This window comes from Poecilia reticulata, linkage group LG7, assembly GCF_000633615.1.
Source record: "Poecilia reticulata strain Guanapo linkage group LG7, Guppy_female_1.0+MT, whole genome shotgun sequence".
Classification (NCBI taxonomy): Eukaryota; Metazoa; Chordata; class Actinopteri; order Cyprinodontiformes; family Poeciliidae; genus Poecilia; species Poecilia reticulata.
The window spans coordinates 9076213-9097045 of NC_024337.1; the positions used below are offsets into that span (position 1 = coordinate 9076213).

Genomic DNA, 20833 nt, shown 5'->3' on the forward strand with positions numbered 1-20833 from the left:
TCAGGGGTTAATGCTTTGTCGTAGTCAATGGGTCCCTTCACACTGTGACCTTTTGGCTATCTCAGCGCTGCTCTTAGATTTGACTGCAGTGATGTATTGATTGGACCCGGCCGGCCATCTGGATCTCGCAGCAGACCGCTGCGCTCTGGTTTAAACCCAAATGACGTTCAACTGATCCAAACAGCTTATTAGGGGGGAAAAAGATTACTTTATGGATTTATTGATTTACACATATCTGGCATTTCAGAAGAACAATTCAAGCATGACATTTATCTCACCAATTGTCAAGAGAATGAGAAAATGATATAAGTTAACGAGCTTCGGAAAGAGAAAGGTGTTCGATAGTGACGACTTGTGCTGGCATTTTTCTTCCTCTGGCTGTTTGACGTCGTGCCAATCTCTGCTACGTGTTTTCATCGTTTTCATCATCGCTGACAGATCAGCGAAGATGCTTGAAGGGTTTCCATGGACTTTACTATTTTTAATTATCTGTCTTGAGTCGGCATGGACCCCAAAATAACAGCAAAAATGTTCATCCGAATTGCATCAAGTTATAACCACAAACTTTATGCGAAAGCCCAACACGAGAAGGTTCACATTTTTTCAACTGGAAGGAAAATGATGTTTGACGAGTTCATTACCAAACATTATAACGAAATCCCACTTCCCATGAGCGAGTTCGCTCAGAAATTCAAAACAGGAAAGGCGCTCATCTACCTTTGGTGCCGTTGTTGGTGGGTTCGGTGAGCAGGCGCTCGCTGTGATTGGAGCGCTTGAATCGCCGCTGGATGCGCCCCCGCAGACGCACATTGTCGTCGCTCTCAGAGGAAGGGATGGAGAGACTTCGCTCCTCATCCATGGAGAGGTCCGAGTCCGAATCCGAATCCCCGCCTGAACAGGGCCGGGTTGAAGCATGAAGAAGAGACATAAACATAAGACCAGAGCACTGAAAACTTTCTCCTTTCTGGATGCACTGAATGTGATTTATCTTTTATGAAGAAAAGAGCCCAGATGTGGAGAGAGTTCGGCGTACAAACCGGTGATGTTGAATTTCAGCCCTCAGGGATGTTCTGCGTGTTTCCCTGCATCACCACACCTGATTTAAACGAACAGCCCGTTAGCAGGCACCTGCAGAGCTCGGTGACATGCTGAGCGGGCAGTTTACCCGTCCAATCAGGTGTGCTGTGGCAGGGATGCATCTAAAACGTGCAACACACTTCCCTGAGGACTGGAATTAGACACTGCTGATGTGAAACCTTCCCTGTTAGTGTGTGTGCGTCTGTGTGTGTGTGCATGGGCATGTGTGTGTGCCTGCACCCTAACCTCCATCTCTGTGGAACATGGCTACATCCAGGTCAGTCGCGCCAGTGTGGACGATGTTTTGCTCCAGATTCTGACGCGCCAACAGATTTTCTCTAACAGGCGGAGGAGACAAGCGAGGACAGATGAGTACATACACAACTCACAGTAGACCTACATATATTTAAAGCACATCCGGCCATCTAGTGTGTGTGTGTGCTGTACATAAACTCTGAGACAATCATTGAGCCCTAAAGACATCAACTGCCATTTTAAGAGTCCATTAGTGTCGCTCTACATGTAGTACAGTTCATTGTTCAATCCAATCTTCTTCATCTTTACTCCACTGACCCAAAAAAAAGGACACAGTGGGGATTTTACTAACCAGGGAATTTCCTCTCTGAAGCAATCTAATCCTAACTCAGACAGCAGCAGAGATGAGACAAACCCCCAATGCAGTCCCTGCTGAACGATGATCTCTCCGTCATTCAGAGCCAACATCGGTTTATCCTTTTAATGTTCTGTCTGTTATGGCTGATGCTGTAGACTTCTTGCAGTGGTCACACAAAGAGACAATTTGTTGTCACCACTCTTGAAGATGTATAAAAAAGCCTGAAAGTGATTTAGTCTTTTAAAAACGTCGTATAATTTCCAAACTTTTATTCTAGTACATTCATTCAGTGGAGAACCCCCTCGCGCTGTTCCTCCATAAAAATATAAATACATGCAATTAGAGTTGTTTTAAAATCCCAGATGGTGGAATTATTGGTTTCTGCATTTTTTGCACTTTTTTTTTCTTTCTATAACCACTGAGTCAACAGAATTGGAATGAAAGCGCAACGAGTTTCATGTACATCTGAACTGACTCTTTGCAAATTGAAGGTTTAAAAATAATTTAAAACACAAATACTATTAGCACAGGTTTTATATAAAGAAATGAAATAAAATAGAAATAAAATAGGACCAAGAACATAACCCTGCAGAACATAATAGTTAAAAATAACAAACTTACCTGAACTGTAAATTGGACAAAAATATTTCTTCATATTTGTGAATACATGTTCTCGCATTAAAGGTTGGACTTTAATTTTAGAAAAATAAAAGTCCTACAGTGGTACAGGAATAAAAGTAAAACAAATAATTAACCTAGATGCTTTTTGAACATCTTTATCAGGGCTGTAATTAAATTAGTCAAAGTGTGTAAGCGTGCAGACTGATTTCTAGTATGTTGGTAAAAGTCTAAACCGTTTGCTGAATACCTGGCAGAGCTGACAGAGGAGACGGTGGAGGTTCCCAGGGTGATGCGGTGCAACCCACTCTGCTCCAGCAGAGATGCATCATGGTAGAGATTCTGAACCTGGACACACATGAACAACACAACTCACACAAAACATGACTGATTCATACCAGAGGACAACAAGATTTCAAAAATGTCTTTAGTTTAATGAATAAAATGCCAGTATTTTTTGTTCCTGACTATTCTTGCCATATATTAACATCAGGATGATTATCTGAGGGTTTCATAAGATCTTGTGAAATTAACTCTTTGTAGGATGGAAGTAAGCCTGTTGTGTTAATGTGTCTCACAACACTTTTTTACATAAAGAAACCCTCCATAGTTTTTGATTTTTTTTCTCCATGCTTGTTTTGAAACCATTATGTGCATATTTGGTTTATAAGCACACAACTACAGCATTGCACGCCACATTAGATCTGACCAACCTCACTATATACTCAGCATCTGCTTTGTTACTTCAGCACTAGAGTAAAAACCTTTCAGATCGTTTTAAAGGGATATCGACTTCATTTGATCCTCGCTAAGCTCTAAAAAGACTAAATATTTACACTGAGCTAGATGAACATGAACTGAGATTTATTTGCCTCTCGAAATCAAAAAGGGAGCCTTCAATTGTTTTGCATTAGGGTCACCTGTTGAGACAGAACATAATAGACCTTTCAAACCCGGAGTTATCATTCTGCCTTGAGATTTTACAAATAACAGTGGATTTCAGTCAATCAAAATTTTTCTCAAAGCTTTTGCTAAGCTTTGTTAGCCCTAAAGAACGCCACCAATGTATTTTTCCATTACCTTGAAAACGTGTAGATAGTCATAGGAAATAAAGTGGAGCATGAGCTCCAGCATTTAACTGACGCAGCCCTTCCTACTCCGCACACTATAAGTAGCGACTCATAAATAACATGCAGCAGGACATGAGTCAGACAGGAGAAAAGCACGCTAATAAGCAGCCATTAATATATGTTGCCCATCAAAGATAAAAACCCCAAAGTATTCTTCTAATAATAGCTGCAGGCTTCTTCCCCAGATGACTCAGTGATGGAGAGGAAAAGCGAAACGGGGAGTAAAACACACACATACACGCACACACACACACGCGCACAATTGCTCATTCAAGCACATCCCTACCATACAAATATCTCACAAATGCATTCATGCCTCTCTTGGGGCCGTGTGCATATTGTATTCAAATTGTATACGAGGCATACAAAGCACATGGATGTGCTCGCTCTCTCACACACACACGCACACCCACACACACACACACGCACGCACGCACGCACGCACACACACACACACGCACACACACACACACACACACACACATACTAGAGAGGAAAATCGAGAGTCCTTAGCTGAGAATAGCAACGGCTAATGTGCACTGAGCTGAACTAATAAACACGCGAGGCAGAAGAGAGTAAAGATGTTAAAGTAGGATAGGATTTTACTGACATGCACAAACACGCACGCACGCACGCACACACACACACACACACACACACACACACACATGCAGTCATGAAATAAGTACAGCGTAGTGCTTTCGTTGAAGAGGCTAAAGAACAGGCAGCGTTCCAGTGGATGGTGTATTGTTTAATGTGGGTCAGCAGCAAACCCTGAGGGCAGCTGAAGAGAAGTAAAGGGAGGGCAGGAAAGATTGATGGATGGACTGAGGGAAGTAGAAACAAAGGACAGGAGAGTTTTTGTGTCATCAAGTAATGGGACGCGGTGAAAATGTGTCTCGGAGAGACCGCGCTGGGATAAACCACAGAGAAAAGCTCTGGGGTCATGCAGAGAGATGATTTATGACTTCACATTGGGACTTTAGAGTCACTCTGTGAGTCATTACGGCTCAATAATGGCCAGCCTGTTGGGACATTAAAGATTATTTCAACGGCGCTGACAATGCTCCGTCCTTATTTTCAGGCTAAATCACATGAAAGTCCCTCTAATGCCAACGACGGGTAAAATCCGCGTGTGGTTTAGGAAAACCAAACGTGTGGGACTCACAGTGCTCTGTGCCGGCCTCGGCAGCTCTTCTCCAGGGCTCTTCTTACCCAAACAGGCAACTCTCCAGGCCTCCTGAACCTCAGAGTTGAACACAGTGAAGACCAGCATCACAGACATGCCCTGAGGAAGAGAAAGCAACGGAGTAAGATTTGAGACCTGACCTGAATCCGTGCAGATTCGGAGCGCGCGCTCTGCACTTTGTTTGTACCTGCAGCAGGCAGAGAACATCGAAGATGTAGTAGAAGGCGAGGATGCTGTTATTTACAGCCATCAGGCCACACAGCCAGGTGGAGGTGGCGACCAGCAACAGCAGGAAGGCATTTCGGATAGTAGCACTGAAACAGTGAGAGGCAGCACAGAGAAGAAGGAAATCTACATTAAACTGGAGGTAAGCTCTATTAAAGACGTTCACAGTCATTTATATATACACACAAATCATTCATGTTTTATAAAGGAATTTGTTTTTATTATAGAGAACCTGCATATTTGAGTAAAGCAGAGAGAAACAGGGGCAGGCTGTGCCCATACAGAGTCTGGTTCTGGTTCTCTTTTAAGAATGGGTCCACAGTCGTCACTTTCTTGATCCGGATGAGGGATTGCTCCAAAGTTTACAGCTCTACGAAGTCATCTGGGCTCTTTTAGATAATTTTTTACCAAATATGATTGTTTGATCAACTGGATTGGACTGTAAATTCTTCCAGTTTGGATTGTATTGTACTTAGATCTGAATCTGGATTGCACTGAAACATTTTCACGCGTCCCACATTTTATTCTGCAGCAACATGTGAAACAAGAGACCATGCTATGTTGGTTAAGAGATTGCCTCTTCACCCCTTTGTCAGCAAAAAATAATTTAATTTAATTTAGCTTAGCACAGTCAATATATAGCATCGTGTCTGTAAACTGAAAACAGAGTTGAGAAGGAAACTTACATGACGGGAAGTTTCTTCGTCTCCTTCTGCGACGGGTTACAGGACATCTTGGCTACAACTGTGAAAATCCCTCCATTCATCTGGATAAAGGGAGATCAATAACCATGGTAAGGCAACGCACCGAATGCGTTTCAACAAATCCAATTCTGCTCCTGGAAACGTCTGGTATCGGGTTAAACAGCTGACACAAAATCGATGGGGATAAAATAGTTGCCCATCGGCAACCAATTCGACTTCAAACAAATTTATCCACACCTCAGAGAACAATCGTTCAGTAAAATGATTCATACCATGATGAGACGTTACACTGAAGTGGAAGATTCATTTGAGGATCGGTAAAAGTGGGTTGCTGTTTTCAAATTGAAAGGCGTTAACACAATGAGGAAAGCAATTAAAACTGTGCTCCAGTAAAGTTCAAGTAGGCTCTCATCCTGAAATCAAGTGTAGCGTTGCCACTTGTGGCGGATGACAGAAACCTGCTTAGAAGTTAAGCTAAAGATTAAAAGCCAGGAAGTAAGTTTTCACGCAATGTTCAATGAACTAGACCATTTTTTTCTTAGGTGGTACTATTTTCACATCATTAGACACGAAGCCAAAAAAAAATAAAAAATCATTCTTTGCTTCACTGCTTTGATAACATTTAATTTAGGTTTGGGTGCTTTCAGAGTTAAGTGCAGGATATGTGATGTGCAGGGAGATGGTTACCAGTAAGACGATTGCTACAGGGCCAGCGAAGCTCCAGATGAGTTTGTCATACATGGAGATCCAGCAGAAATCTGGGTTGCCGTAACCTTCAGGATCCAAACCCACAGCCAGGCCTGCAGGACAGAGAGACAGAGAGACGGAGAGACAGAGAAACAGAGAGACGAGACGTCAAGGTTGTGTCTGTGGTCAATCGCAAAGATCTAAATGAAGCGCCGTCTGTGACATGCAGTTCAGTTTTTACACTTTGCTTCACACGCTCAAAGTATTAAAGCATCTATTCAGGGGGCTCAGATACAAATGCCACATTTTTTAAAAATGTTTATTTCTAAAAAAAAAAAAAAGAGAACAAAAGGAAAACATGTATCCTTTTCTTTGAACTCACAACTATGTACAAACTTGTGTTGGTTTGCCAAAGAAAATCCCAAAAAATGCATTGAAGATTAAGGTTGTAATATGACACAATGGGAACAATATAAAAGTTAATTAATGGATGTGGTATCTGATTGCAGGTATTCATTTGACATTGTCCTCGTGTGCTAGATGCGGCTGCCAGGACATCGACGATGTTTTCAGTCCGGCTGTATCCTTAGAGATCACTGTCCAGGCTCTGACATTCGCAGATGTGTATATTCAAAATTGAATTGCAAAACCATAAGAGATGGGAAAAGCCTAAACGAAGGCAGACAGATTAGCGCACCTTCCTTGCCCGAGGCGAACGACACGCGCGCGTGTGTGAGTAGGTGTGTGCAAGGTAGCGGGAGACGGATCCGTTCTCCAGGTGAAGGGAGACGGCAGCTTGCAGGTCTGACGGTGACAGAAGCAGCAGCAGATAGAGGTGAGCTGACAGCACATTACGGCTCGGGATGGAAACCGCACATGTACGAGTGTGAAGGGAGAGGAGAGAAAGTAAAGCCGGCAGATATTACATGTCTCACAGCGGTAATTGCTTGCTTGTGAGTTTCTGCTTCGCTATCGCAATATTAAAATGCCACCGAAACGGTTTTAATGGAAGTGTCAATAGGAAGGCCTTATCTCCACAGCCAAGCTGGCGCTGAAGCGAACGTGACGGATATGACGGTGCAGATCCTGTGCGAGGCGAGACCCGCCTTGCGTTTCCACGGAGACGTGTTTCCGCGTTATACCTGTGATGATGGCAGGCACGCCCCAGCCGATGGCATAGTAGAACCTCATGGCTCCGTAGTTGATGTTGCGCTGTTCAGTCTGCATGCGGTAGATATGGAGACCCTCGACAAACATCCAAGCGAACGTCGACATGAAGAAGTAATGCAGCAGGATGGCGACGACCGTGCACAAGAACTGGAGGGAAAACAGAGAGAGAAATGAAAAACCTGGGGGTGGAGGGAATGGAAAATCGAATACAGCGGCAAGAACATGGATATGTAAAAGGAAGTACAAAAATACTAGACATGGGAGCACAAATAAAAGTAGTGCTAAAAGAAGGGAAAAGAGAAAAACTGAGTGCCCAGCTAATGCAAAGCAGGTTCTCCCCGCAAATCAACAAGATGTCTTCATTAAATTGCAGCAGCGCAGGTGTTAGCTGTGAAAGAGCAGCCGTTCATGATTCAATTACTAATGAACAGAGTTTAGGGCATGGTGCTGCACAATATTTCCAGGAAAAAGCACAAAAACGACTGAAAGTCAATATTGTGGAATCGCTGTGATCGAGAAATTCGAGCCAGTAGAGCCTTTTAACTGTGATTACGACAAAAAACACGAAAGTTACAGAGAGTGATGATTATAAAAGCTGCATTTTCTTTTACAGCAACATGGTAGAAATGTTTTTGCTAATTGCAGTCAGCTGAAGTCCTAATAGCATAGCTTACAGCGCATATTACTGGAGCAGATAAAAGCTTCACAAACACATCATCCTTAAAGTGAAGATGTGTTTGTTGTGGAAGTCATGTTGACGTCATGTAAATAATGTAGAAAACAAACATTTAAGATCTGTCAGATATTACTCTCAGACTGCAGGAGTGATGTTGGAACTGGTTGATTTAAGTCTTTACTATCTTGAATTACAGCACCCACAAAGTCCTCTGAGTGAACTGTGGGGCTAAAACCAGAAAGACCATCAAAACAACTTGACAGTTCTCAAGTTTGGGAATTTTGCATAGACTGATTGTCAGGAGAAAAAAAAGAAAAGAAAAAAAAGAGAGCAATCATACAAACCGGTGATGTTGTATCCTGCTCTGGATTAGGATATACTTTGACTAACTCCTTCTGTCAAAAATCCTAAAGGCTGACTAAGTATTCTGCTAAATTAATAGGTCTCCTGTGAGCCATTTTAACTTTTTACGTGTCTTTTTTTTAAAAAATCAATTAGTGAGAAAAGGCTTTGAGAGGCTACAGATATCAAAGTATAGAAAGTTTTAAATAGTTATATTTTCTACATATTTCATCACACCATCTCTATGATTTAACATCTTAAGAAGACAACACTTCTCCCATAGGTTGACTGCAGATTGGCTAACTATGCAGAAAGCCAGAATAATCAGCAAATATCAACTAATTGTTCCTTTAACTTTAACTGCACAAACACTTTCTGTCCCCGTTAAAGGCCAAGCATCAATACTGATTAGTATATTTTTTTTTGTTATAATAAATTCCACTTTATTCCCATTTACTACCATTATTTTGCATGGAAGGTTTTATTGTTTTAAAAAGTCTAGAAATTTTGCTTAAACTTAAATTTGACAGATTGGTGTGGAGGACAAAAAATATATCTGTTTATTTTCTGTTAAATTTTTTGCTTAAATTCTATGGTATCCTGAACAAGGTGTAGCAAAACTGGATTACATTTACTCAAGGTTTTCACAAAACGCATAACAGACAGATATTATAAACATTTACAAACTTCACAACTGCTAATCAACCTGACTGGTGTTTCTTCAGGATAGTTTTCTACCTTAAAATACTCTACCTTTGCCTCAAAGGACAGAAACCTGGAATGAGACTTTAGGATGTCTGAGATGTGCTAGTTATGCTGGAATGAGCATGTATGGCTCTAAACCTTTGTAGTTGAGCTCTGTGTGTATGTCTAGCTTAAAGAAAGCAGAATGCTAAATTTCATATTTTGAGGCCAGAGAAGCTTAGCACAAATTGACAGTGACAAGGACGATGCAAAAATAAAAAGGAGAGAAAAAAAAAAAAAAGACAGCAGCCTTGGCAGCGATACAGCCAGACGATGAATTTCACACTCCCACACACAAACAGGAGCGTGCTAACACAGAAAGAGGCACAAACTAGTAAAAAAAATAAATAAAAGTGAATACACAGCACAGCTGCGAGCACTAACATGCTTTACGGAGCGTGATGTTCATGAGTTAGAGAACATATTGTTCAGCTAGAAGTTACCAATCGCTCTGCAAAGAACCTTACAGTCCACAGAGTGGTGGGATACAGCTTAATTAATTGGATTTCACGCAGAGTGAGCACATATTTGCACTTCCCTCTTTGCAGGATTCACTGCTCTGCAAACACACTCCAACACGAGAACATGTGTTATGTAACCAAGCAGACATCCTTACGTTAGAAAAGGCGAGGGGGGGGAGAAACAACAAAGTGGAGGTAACTATAGGAAGACAGTGATCACACACTGATGAGTGGAGCCATGTTTTTCTGATTTCAGACAGGTTCGGTTAAAAACTTTCTCAAAATGTCAAGACTGAAACAGCTCAACATAAATGTCAATAAAATTATTGAATAAAAAGACATAAGCTTTTAAAAAGAATGAAAATAGATGTAAATAATTGTTAATGTGTCTTGGAAATGACATATTACACATGGACTGAATTAAAAAGCCGGCCTATATCGCATACATTACAGACAAAATAACACGACAGGTAAGAACAGACCAACATTTAGGGGAAAAAACACACCACACATCTCTACCTGTTGTTCAGTCTGATTGACCCCCAGTAAGTACACCAGCTCAGACAGAAACATGGCTGCCGCTGTGTTCGAGTGGATGCTTCGAGTGTTGGACTTCAGGCCCCGGAGGCAAGACAGCGCCAGGACGGTGAGGAGGAGGGCCAGCATGGAGACGCACAAGGAGGAGTAAGTCACCATGGCCAGCGTCTCCAGATCCCCCTCCAACTGCTGCTCACACACAGAGAAGAGAGGAAAGAAGGGAAAGGAAAGAAACTCTGTCAGACCTTTGTTGATCAGCCTTGTGTGTTAATGAGGCATGACGACATGACTAGATTCTGTGCATAAACATAAAGAGAAAAAACTAGCCAAATTAGCTTCCATAACCATTTAAGATGTTCAGATGAAAAGAGAAATGCTGCGACAGACAGTTTTACACATAAGGGTTAGCAATGGTAGATTGTTTGAGCAGCACATCATGATAGAACCTGTCATGGTATAAATCAGCATTAGATATGAATGCTTGATGTGTGTCCGACCTCTCTATGGGAGCTGTCCATCAGCACGCCGAAGGTGCCCAGTCTCTGGCATTGACAGCGGACGTGAGAGGTGTTCCTGTACACCACTGTACAGTCCCTCACCGTCCAGCAGCCTCCGCTCTCGTGTCTGCAAACAGAAGGGTTTCAATTGCAGGACCATGGGAAACGACTCGTCAAAATACAAGTGAAGTATTTCCAGAAGTTCGTTAGTAAAGTTTGGACAGTTTTTCCACTTCTGCAGTGGTAAAACCACGCTGGTGTGTTGCTACGAAATGTCTCAAACCCACTCAACAGCCTCCATCAGCTCTGCTTCTTACCCTTATACTCAGAATAAACTCCAGCGACTCTTTATAGTGCTCAACTACCATTATTTTAATCATATATATATTGATGTCTTCTCTGCTATGACAGCTCAGCAGAAATTAAGGAGTTCAGGGTTCTTACACAGCCTGGAAAATTGTAGAAATATATTTTCTGACTTATGAGAAACACTCACTTTTTCAAATCAATGTGTAAAATTAGGGGAGATCAAATCATTAATGCGCCCTAAGAAACGTACTATCCACAACAACGTTTCTAATACAGAATTGTATTATGAAAAACTAAGCAAATCAGCCCTATGAGCACACACGGTGCCGACGTTGCTGCATTGCTGTGTCCACGCATTCATGTGTGGATTTGCACTCACGGGCTGCTGTGGTTCCACTGCACACACAGAGGCTTGCTGCGATTGGCCGTCTCCAGCAGCTTAAACTCCAGCAGTATGGGCTGGTCCAAGTGACCGCCCACAAACGTCTGGTTGTTGTAGACGGAGATGGTCACCACCGGGGAGTTCATAACCGGGTGTCTGGGAAGCCTTGGTGGGGAGGAGAGAGAGAGACAGTGCAGCATTTCCAACCAGTCACTTGATCGGACTAATAGAGTTTTATATTCGGCGGTGAAGAATAAAGGCAGCGGGATTTGCATTTTAGATTAGATATGAATGGCTTTTCATTGATGCCGACTGCAAACTGGACAGCTCGTTACTATGTAATTAAGCCCAGAGGAGAGGTGAGAAACGGCAGACGGGAGGGAAGATGCCGTTAGAATGAGACAGAGAAAAAAAAGAACAGATGTCAAATAAGGCAATATTGTAATTAATGCTAAAGCAGTTTCTCCACTAACCTAGAAGCTAGCCGACTTCTATGTTCAATGTTTAATGTTCACGCCATCCAGGAGGAAAGGAACCAAATACCAAAACCATGTGCTTTAGTTTTGTGAGCTTATGTTTTTGTTAGAAGATTAACAAACAGTAGAAAGAGGCCCTGCTCTTTAGAAAGGCTGTAAAAGAGATTGCAGCACATAGCACTTAAAACAATTTAGATATTTTGGAATAAAATTAATGATAGACGGTTTAGTATTGAATAAAGGTAATGATTTACTAGTTGCTTCAGTAACTGAATGGCCTCACTCAGCAAAGTATCAAAACATTTTAGGAACGACTCCTTCCCACCTCACTCCTCTGCGGTCTGCGTGGTACTTCGGAGGCAGCGCGGCCCCAAGGCTTCGATAGATCAACAAGATGACGATGGTGATGGGAGGATCAGTCAATGAAACGCTGCGTCTAGCTGCTGCATATTCCTTGGTCTGATTGGCTGAGATGCTGGCAGGGGCCGAGGCGACACTCTGAGGGGCCGAGGCTGGAAAGGAGAAGCCAGAGTCAGAATATTTTTGTGGTTCTAGACCTCGGACGTTTCAGTGATTCCATTAGCGTGTCTTCGCTTACGTTCTTTCTCTGAGCGCTCCTTCTCCTTCCAGCTGTGCTGCTGCTGCTGCTGCTGTCGCTGCGGCACCAGGGCAGCAGGGGGCAGTATCACGTGAGTGTAAGGGTCCCACAAAGCTTGACCACGGAACAAGGTGTTCTGATAACGTGGGAAGCGCCGTCGCACGTGGGTGTGGTTCTCCACGCGGTCCAGGTTCATGACTGAGGGGCAAACAGATCAAATTCTATATGTGAAAAATTTCAACAACTACGAATGGTATCAAGTAGATTTTGATCAATGACAGCATCGTGGTCTTCCAGTACTTCAGGGTTTGTTCTCCATTCAAACACATCAGTTGATTTTCCTATTGTACTCTCCTGTGAAAGCGCCACTGTGACGGAGTGAAAGCTTCTTCATTCAGGACGCAGGCTCGGATGTCTTCTCCTGAACATTTCTGTTCAGTTTTTTATTAAGGTGAAAAACGGCGACAGCTGATAACGGCGACAACTGTTCGTAACCCAGCAACCAAAAATCAACAAAAGCAAGACAGTGACAAAAAAAAAACAGAACAAGATCCTGTTAAGCATTCTTCAAAATAAAAGACTTCCTCTATTCAAATAAATCATGTCTCGCACTAAAATATATTTCACTTCACCTTTGTAATTATATACAATCATGTTCAATGAATAATAATCATTATGCTTAACATAATTGTAAACCAGTCACTTATCATGCAAATATACTGAACAACATATAAGTGTAAAAAAGTCACAACAACCACAGCACATACAACAGCAAAACCTATTAAAGATAAAGTTGGCTGAAAGTGTGAACTTGAGATTATTTAACTGACATTGTAAAATTTTAATGTTGAAAACCAGAACCTGTTTGAAATGCTTAGCACTCTCTCTTCACAACACTCTGTCTAAAAACTCCTGGGCAGGGAAGTTGTTTTTAAATTTCAGCCACTTTAGCCTTGGTAATCTGTTTTGTCGTTTTATTTTTGCTGCACTGCTGTCTATTCTTTTTTGTGCTTTTCTGGAAGTTTTTTCTCCAGGAGGGCTGAAACAATTAAATTGATTAATTGTGATGAATTGACTATTAAAATAGTTAGCCATCTGATTAAGTAATTGATTAACTGCCAAGTGGAGTAAACARACATAAAAAAGGCCATTTGATGAATAACAACACAGTCAGAGCGTGTTAAGCCAAAACTGTCCAAAACATGTTGTGATGGTCACACCTGCAGCCACTCAGTCGGTAACCACACTCASCAACACCTTTTCACTTTCAGCTTTCATATACTTTTCACATCCACTGCAGCACCAACAGATTTTTGTTTCTATATTYGTTTGTTTGAYAATGTTAAAATAGATTAGTTCTAATGTTTGTTTTCTTATTWAAAAAATGATTTTTATCTGTTCATTTGCATCTGTTAATGTATTAACTTTGCATAAACAAGGCTCAAGTGGTGAAATAAAAAACAGCAAAATATGCCATTTTTGYATCCAATTAATTGATTAATCGTCAGGGTAATCAATTACTAAAAAAAAATCAATACTAGCAGCCCTATTCTCCAGATTGATTAAATATATATTAAAATTTATACCAAAATTCTTCTTTCCCATCAGGTTCCCCCGATGGCCGCCTGCAACATTCTGCATTTGAATCCTTCTTTCACCCTCAACTTATGCTACCAAGGACACATAAGATGTCAGAATTATACCGTTATCGACTCTCTGTCAGAAAGAAGACGGCCCCTGCTGCCCTCAACGGATCCGAACACAGGAGCATTTCAATCTAACTAAAAATCAAACTTGATTTCAAGGACAGATTAAAATTATGAACCATCTACATTCACCAGCTGGCAAACAGAAATGGAACAACCTTAGAAATTAACCAAATCATTCTTTTTAGAGGATATGTAAAACATGTTTGGAGCTGCTGATGTGCTAAAAAGTTTTTTGGGTTTTTTTTGCCTGATTTTAAAAATCACATGGAGAAATTTGATTTATTTATTTATTTTTAATCGTTGCCAAATAAATATGTTAATTCATGGAAATAACAGCAAAAGAGGGAAATCATATTGTCGAGTTGGAATCTCCTGGCATCTATTCAATCCTATTTGCCTGAAGACAAAAACAATGTCTCCATATGTGTAGGAGTAAGAAAATAGCATTAGTCATGTCTACTGGTCCCTCTGCTTACACCAGTCATGGTATTTCTATAGTATACCCACCTACTGAGCACCAGGCTTCACTTTCACTGCAACTTAGATGATTTCCAATGTGAAGAGACACATCCACTGAATTAAGAGAAGATGACTTTGGGGGCAAAATATACTTGAAACCAGCAGAGACAGACAGTATACTTTCACATGCATTATTAAGGCTTGTTAGTAAACCCACTTTGGGAGACGAAGCTGAAGTTGGTTTCCAATTCTAGCTTCCGATAGCTAAAKGGYAATTCCACCAAATKTTKCACTACCTYCMGCATCTTKAATTGAYTCTAGTTTAAAAACTACAACATCTAGACACTTGAAACTTGGACTGGATTATTCTCCTCTTCAAGCTGAATATTTAAAACCAGGTTTGTGATTTGTGAAACCTTTTTCTGATTTGTGAAAACTGAATAAAGTTTGATTTACGCAATTTTTTTTGTGTCTGGATCACACTACATCTGCTCTAATTACAAATCCACAACACTTAGACACTTCACACCTGGACTAGATTATTCTCTTCAATCACAATATTTAAAACCATGTTTGGGATTTGTGAAACCTTTTTCTGATTGGTGAAACTTCAATAAAAAATTATTTTTAACACTTTTTTCATCTGGGTTACAATAGGACAGCTCCGAAACTACAACACCTAGACACTTCAAACTTGAACTGGAACATTACGCTCTTCAAGCCAAATATTTATAACCTTGTTTGGGATTTCTGAAACTTCAATAAAGGACAATTTTCATCCTTTTTTGGTCTCGGTCACATGAGATCTGCTCTAATTCCAAAACTACAACACCTAGACTCTTCAAACTTGGACTTGATTATCCTGCTGTAATAGCAGAATATTTAAAACCATGTTTAGGTTTTGTGAAACCTTTATTGGATTTGTGAAACTTCAATAAAGATTGATTTTACCACTTTTTTGCATCTGGATCATATTAAACTGACCCAGCTCCAAAAATGTTTAGAAATGTTTTTCTTAAACACAAACAAACAACAAAACAACATTTTGAGCAGAATGAAAACTGAAAGTGGGCAAGTGATGCAAAAAAAAAAAAGTGTTTTTTTTTTGCAACATTTTGAGAAAATGAAAACTCAAAATGGACAAGTGATTATTAGTATGATATGTCCTAGTTGGAACAATAACAAATGTCAAACTTCAAACGTAGAAATATTTTTGCTTCACGGCTTTTCCTTCATTTTAGGTCTTCGAACACCTCTTTATTTCTGATTTTTCGTTTCATTCTGCTCAAAATGTTTAGCCAGGTGCAAGTATTCCACTCCAAGACTGAAGAGTTTAGATGTAGTTTTGGAGCTGCAGAAAATTTAATGTGATCCAGAAGCAAAAAAGATCTGAAATCACCCTTTCTCAAAGTTTAACAAATCAGAAAAATGTTTCACACATCAGAAAAAAAATTCACAAATCAGATGAAAGTTTCACAAATCACTAACATGGTTCTAAATATTCTGGTACTAGTTGAGAATAATCCACTGCTGGTTTGAAGTGTCTAGGTGTAGTGTTGGAGCTGGGTCAGTTGTGTGATCCAGAAGCAAAAATGTGTTAAAAATACATTTTTATTGAAGTTTCACAAATCAAAAAAAGGTTTCACAAATCCCAAACAAATATTGTGATTGAAGAGGAGAATAATCTAGTTCAGGTTTAAAGAGTCTAGGTGCAATAGGTTTTTAATTAGAGCAGATTTAGTGTGATTAGGATTGCAAAAAAGTGTTAAAAAACAAACTTTATTCTCTGCCCCTGGCCGTACTCCAAGCATCACTCCAGTCATTTTAAGGACTGGAGTGACGCAAACCACACCAGTGTTCTCTGGCATCGGTTTCTGCTGTCTGACTGACGGCCGCAGTTACCTGAGGCGCGCAGTTACCAGTTACGGTTGCTCGAGGTTTTTGTTGTTCACAGGTTGTCCCAACCTGTGAACACGTTAACGTTTTCCCAAGGGTCACTGAAAAAGACATGCATCAATGCACACATACTTAAGATCAATTTCTATCTGTTGTGTCCCACTAGCCTGGAAAAAAAACAGCTCTTTGATTTATGCTTTGCTTCATACACGGGGTCTAGACCCGATTGGCTATTGAGAAAATGATTGTCTAATGGAGGTGTGAACTTCAAGTTCCAAAGAATTCGATTATGATACCCAATTGTTTGGCGTTTGGCCGTGACGTATAAAATGTGCCAGCTTGATCATGAAAGAAACTAACCAATGAAGCTTACCAGAAAATGCAAACCATCCCAAAATAGAAATTGCCAAGCCAAATGGCATCTTTACCAGCAATAAAATGTCTTAAACATTCTTCTTGGTCCGACTTTAATTTCTCAATGCTTGGAAAAGTGGCCAGCACAGACTGCAAGACTTTGTTCACTGCGGAGTCAGTGAACGAAGCTACAAGCAGGTTATAACCCTAAAGGAGCCCAGAAAATCGATATCATCGTTCACAAGTTCTCCTTCTGTTCGCCGATTGGTCTGGAGAAACCGAAGTCAATGGGAGAAATCTCAGACAGAGCACTGAGGGGAGATGAGAATCAAGCTGAACTGCATGGAAAGGCATTTGCCCAGCTAGTTTTCCACATCGGGTTGATGGGGTAACAGGTTCAGAAAGGAACCACAGACATCTCTCCCAGGCCAGACTAGACACATCAGTTCATTTTAAATCCTGCATCGTACTCAAAAATTATTATTATTAATATTAATGTCACCAAAAGCTGCTAATGCTGCTCATCTGACGGAGACATAAAAGAAAAGCTACTATTCTTTTAAAAACAGATATAAACATTTGTTTACCAGTTGGTTTAACAGTTAAAATAGAAGAAAAGTGAAAAACCAACAGACTCACAACCAGTTTACAGGAAAGCATAGAAATAGACTCATTTATCTCCTTCCCAGCTATCAGCAGTGTGGGCTGCTGACGCTGTGCTGCTGTTGGTGTCGAGCTCTCAGCTACACAGAAAAAGCTGGAAGACATTACGTTCTGTCTATCGTTTACGTTTTTGCACCGTACAGAACAAATGTGTTCGAGTGAATTGTTTACAACCCATAAAATATGGAGCGGCAGCACCATTTCTTTGGGATCATTCTTTATTCTATTTCTATGCGAACGTGTAAAATTATTAGGGCTGTTGCAAACGAATATTTTAGTAATCAAGTAATCTATCAATTATTCTTATGATTAATCGGGTAATCGGATAAACAAAAAAAAATAAAACATTGGTAAATCTAACATAACAGCAGTATTACTAGTATTACTATCACATATGATAGTAATCAGTCCAATTTTTCACATTTGAGGTTCCCTAACTATTACTTTTCTGTAGTTTAGAAAATTAACCTGTAACAATAATAGCTCACTTTCTAAATTAACCTGAAGAAAAGTTATACAAAAATCTGGAATTATATTCAATGTAATAATAAAGAGGCAGACTCACAAATAACCATTATAAAAAAATGTCTATACTCCAGCTTTCTGTTGTATTCATCTTCAGTTTAATCTGACTAATGTTAAAACTAATATTAGCTCCTATTAGTGTGTGTCTGCAGCATGTTTGCATTCCTGTCTCGTGTTCCTCAGCGTGTGTGAGTGTGTACGTCTGGCATCTGTTATTCTGAATGGTGCGTTGGCCAGAGCGTTCGCGCCTCAGGGTTTTTGTGCATGTGCTCATAGAATTAGCTGCTATGTTTGAGTGGGAGTGTGAAATTCAGTCGTTTTGTGCTCCTGCCAAGGGCTCCGGCTGTGCCATCATCATTTGCATTAGCGCTCTTCATCTCCCGCTTCACAATGAGTCATTCTGGTTGATTTCACAGCAGAGATTTTGAGAATTATAAGAAAACCAAATCGAATTTTCTGCAAAGATTAGCACTTTACAAGCGACCCGTTCGTTTTTATTGGTTTTGACGATGCCGTGCGTCCGCCTGCGAGTGTGATCATCCTATTCTCACCTATGTTGGGGGAGACCAAGGCCACAGGGTTGAGGTAGGTAAGCTTCATGTTCTGGGCGAGGTTCTTGGAGTACTGCTCCAGCAGCTCCGTCAGCTCAGCCGGACCACCGCCGAGAAGGTGATTCTGATTTTGAGCGAGAGCCCGCCAAAGCCCGGAGGTAGCGGGACCCAACAGCACGCTGCAGCCTCGAAGGACATTCTGAAAGCAGCAGGAACATGAACAGTCAGAAAATGCAGATAGGAACATGGTGCAAGAAAATTTGAACTGTTGGAACATGGTCTCAACTGGAACTTTATGCTACAGACCAACACAAAGTGGAGCAAAATTGTTAAGCGGAAGGAAAAATGAAATGGTCACAGTTTTTTTACAAATCAAAATTTGGAATGTGTGGCGCGGTTTTGTCCTTTATTTTATATAATGTCAAACATTTTAAGGAACTACGAGATGCTTCCCTGGCCACGACGACGGAAAACATCCCCAGCCCCCACAGCCTGATACTGCCTCCACTATGCTTCACTGTGGGAGATGTGATATGCCTTCTTGGTGTTATTATGATTTGCATGCTGGCCAGAAAGTTTGATTTTGGTCTCCTCTCACCACAGCAACTCTTCCACTAATGTACATTGACCCCATACATCGAGGGATGAACAACCAACAGTCTCTTGCACCTGAGCTGTGAACCTCCGCAGCTCTTCCAAAGTTACAGAGGGCCTTTTGGCTAATTCCCCGACTAACTGTCTCCTTATCCGGCCTGTTAGTTTATGTGGACGGCTTACTTGAGTCAGTCGCTTTACATTTTCTGATCTTTTATTAAAGAAATATTCACAACGTTCTCTGACTTCCTTGGTCTTTATGGTGCCGTTTGTTCACTAAAACCCTCTGAGTCCTTCACAGAACAACTGGATTCACATTAAGACCAAATTAATGGTCTCTCTTTATTACCCGTGGCTTCATGAGTCGAAGCATAACACGTCCTTATTAAACACTTTAAAGTGTCAAACTCTTTCAAATCAAATGTAAATCTTGGATGTATGAGCAGAGAAATGAAAAGGAACCGTTTCTGTTCTTATACAGCAATGTAAACCCTTTCAGCTGTGTTTCACCATGAATGACAAAAATGTAAGCTGAACGTCAAACCAGACAAAATCTTCATTGCAATTAAGAGCCGGTTTCACCAGCGTCCGTGACGCCTGTCATTTCCTTTCGTGGCGACCCTGGATGGAAGCCAGTTAGAGGCATCGCAGACAAAGGCCACAGCCTTGCAGACTCCTCTGAACAAAGAGTAATATTTGAGGCGGTGATTCTTTGCAGTCAGGCTGCACTGAAACTAATAAACTACTGCAGTGTCATGAAGGCTCAAGGGAGGAGAAAAAAAAATACATATGACAACCTCCAGACAAACAAGGGAAATTACAGACAGTGCAGTATTAGAAGAAGGTGGTGAAATGCTCAGGGAATTAGGAAGGGTGTAGAAGAATGAAAAAATTAAAGAGATTGAGGAGGAATAGGAGGATGGAAAGCAGACACAGTTGGGATGAAATAGAAAAATTCAAACCAGCAAAGGAAATCTTTTGGGGCAGAGATAAAATACATGACTACTGAAGGTTTCATACTTTTTGGTAGACTTGATGTTGCTGAAATGCAGTTTTGTAGGCAAGCCATGAGTCTTTTATTGTCTTTATTGTTCGAGCTCCCCGGGTTCTACTCATGTTTTGAAATATGGTTTTCAGAACATGATGAAGTTGTTTATTTATATCCCTACATCAGTCATCATCATTACATAGTCTGCTGGTTATGATATATTTAGCACTAAAAGCAAATATGTAAATAATACATATCTACACTTTTGATGATAAAAATAACCTAAATCCAAATCACAATCTTGATATGTCAGGTCAGACTTGCTTGAGTTTGTAGCTAAAGGAAATGCAAGTGAACACAATCTGATTTGTTTTTCTTAGTTTTGGATGCTGTTATGGCAGCAAATGTTAAAATACGCACAATGAATAAAGAACAACACAATGAATGAATTACTCTGTAGTAAATAAAGGAGAGAGGATTTTAAGCATCTGACTGAATATAACAGGAAGTGCTTTTATTTTGACAAGCAGGAAGTGTCTGGATAATTAGCTCTGCCAGCTTAGATTTTATTTAGCTCATAATAAAATACTTAGACTGATGAAATGTCTAAAAACACTGAAACATGTTTCTATCTGCAAAATAAAATTAAAAAAACAATA

The 20833-nt window shown here is 40.6% G+C and overlaps 1 protein-coding gene across 3 annotated transcripts in view; it reads right to left on the reverse strand.

The window, feature by feature from the left end:
* celsr3 (cadherin, EGF LAG seven-pass G-type receptor 3) overlaps positions 1 to 20833 on the reverse strand; it is a 108210-nt gene that overhangs the window by 5212 nt on the left and 82165 nt on the right. For all 3 annotated transcript variants that reach the window (XM_017305689.1, XM_008413213.2, XM_008413214.2), the window contains 14 exons: positions 18593 to 18791; positions 12436 to 12633; positions 12163 to 12349; positions 11359 to 11526; positions 10671 to 10797; positions 10156 to 10362; positions 7386 to 7560; positions 6244 to 6356; positions 5539 to 5618; positions 4815 to 4941; positions 4607 to 4726; positions 2559 to 2656; positions 1324 to 1415; positions 718 to 891 (listed from right to left, as the gene is read on the reverse strand). In XM_017305689.1, the coding sequence (XP_017161178.1) occupies positions 718 to 891; positions 1324 to 1415; positions 2559 to 2656; positions 4607 to 4726; positions 4815 to 4941; positions 5539 to 5618; positions 6244 to 6356; positions 7386 to 7560; positions 10156 to 10362; positions 10671 to 10797; positions 11359 to 11526; positions 12163 to 12349; positions 12436 to 12633; positions 18593 to 18791 (2065 nt within the window). The remainder of the gene's footprint in view (positions 1 to 717; positions 892 to 1323; positions 1416 to 2558; positions 2657 to 4606; positions 4727 to 4814; positions 4942 to 5538; positions 5619 to 6243; positions 6357 to 7385; positions 7561 to 10155; positions 10363 to 10670; positions 10798 to 11358; positions 11527 to 12162; positions 12350 to 12435; positions 12634 to 18592; positions 18792 to 20833) is intronic.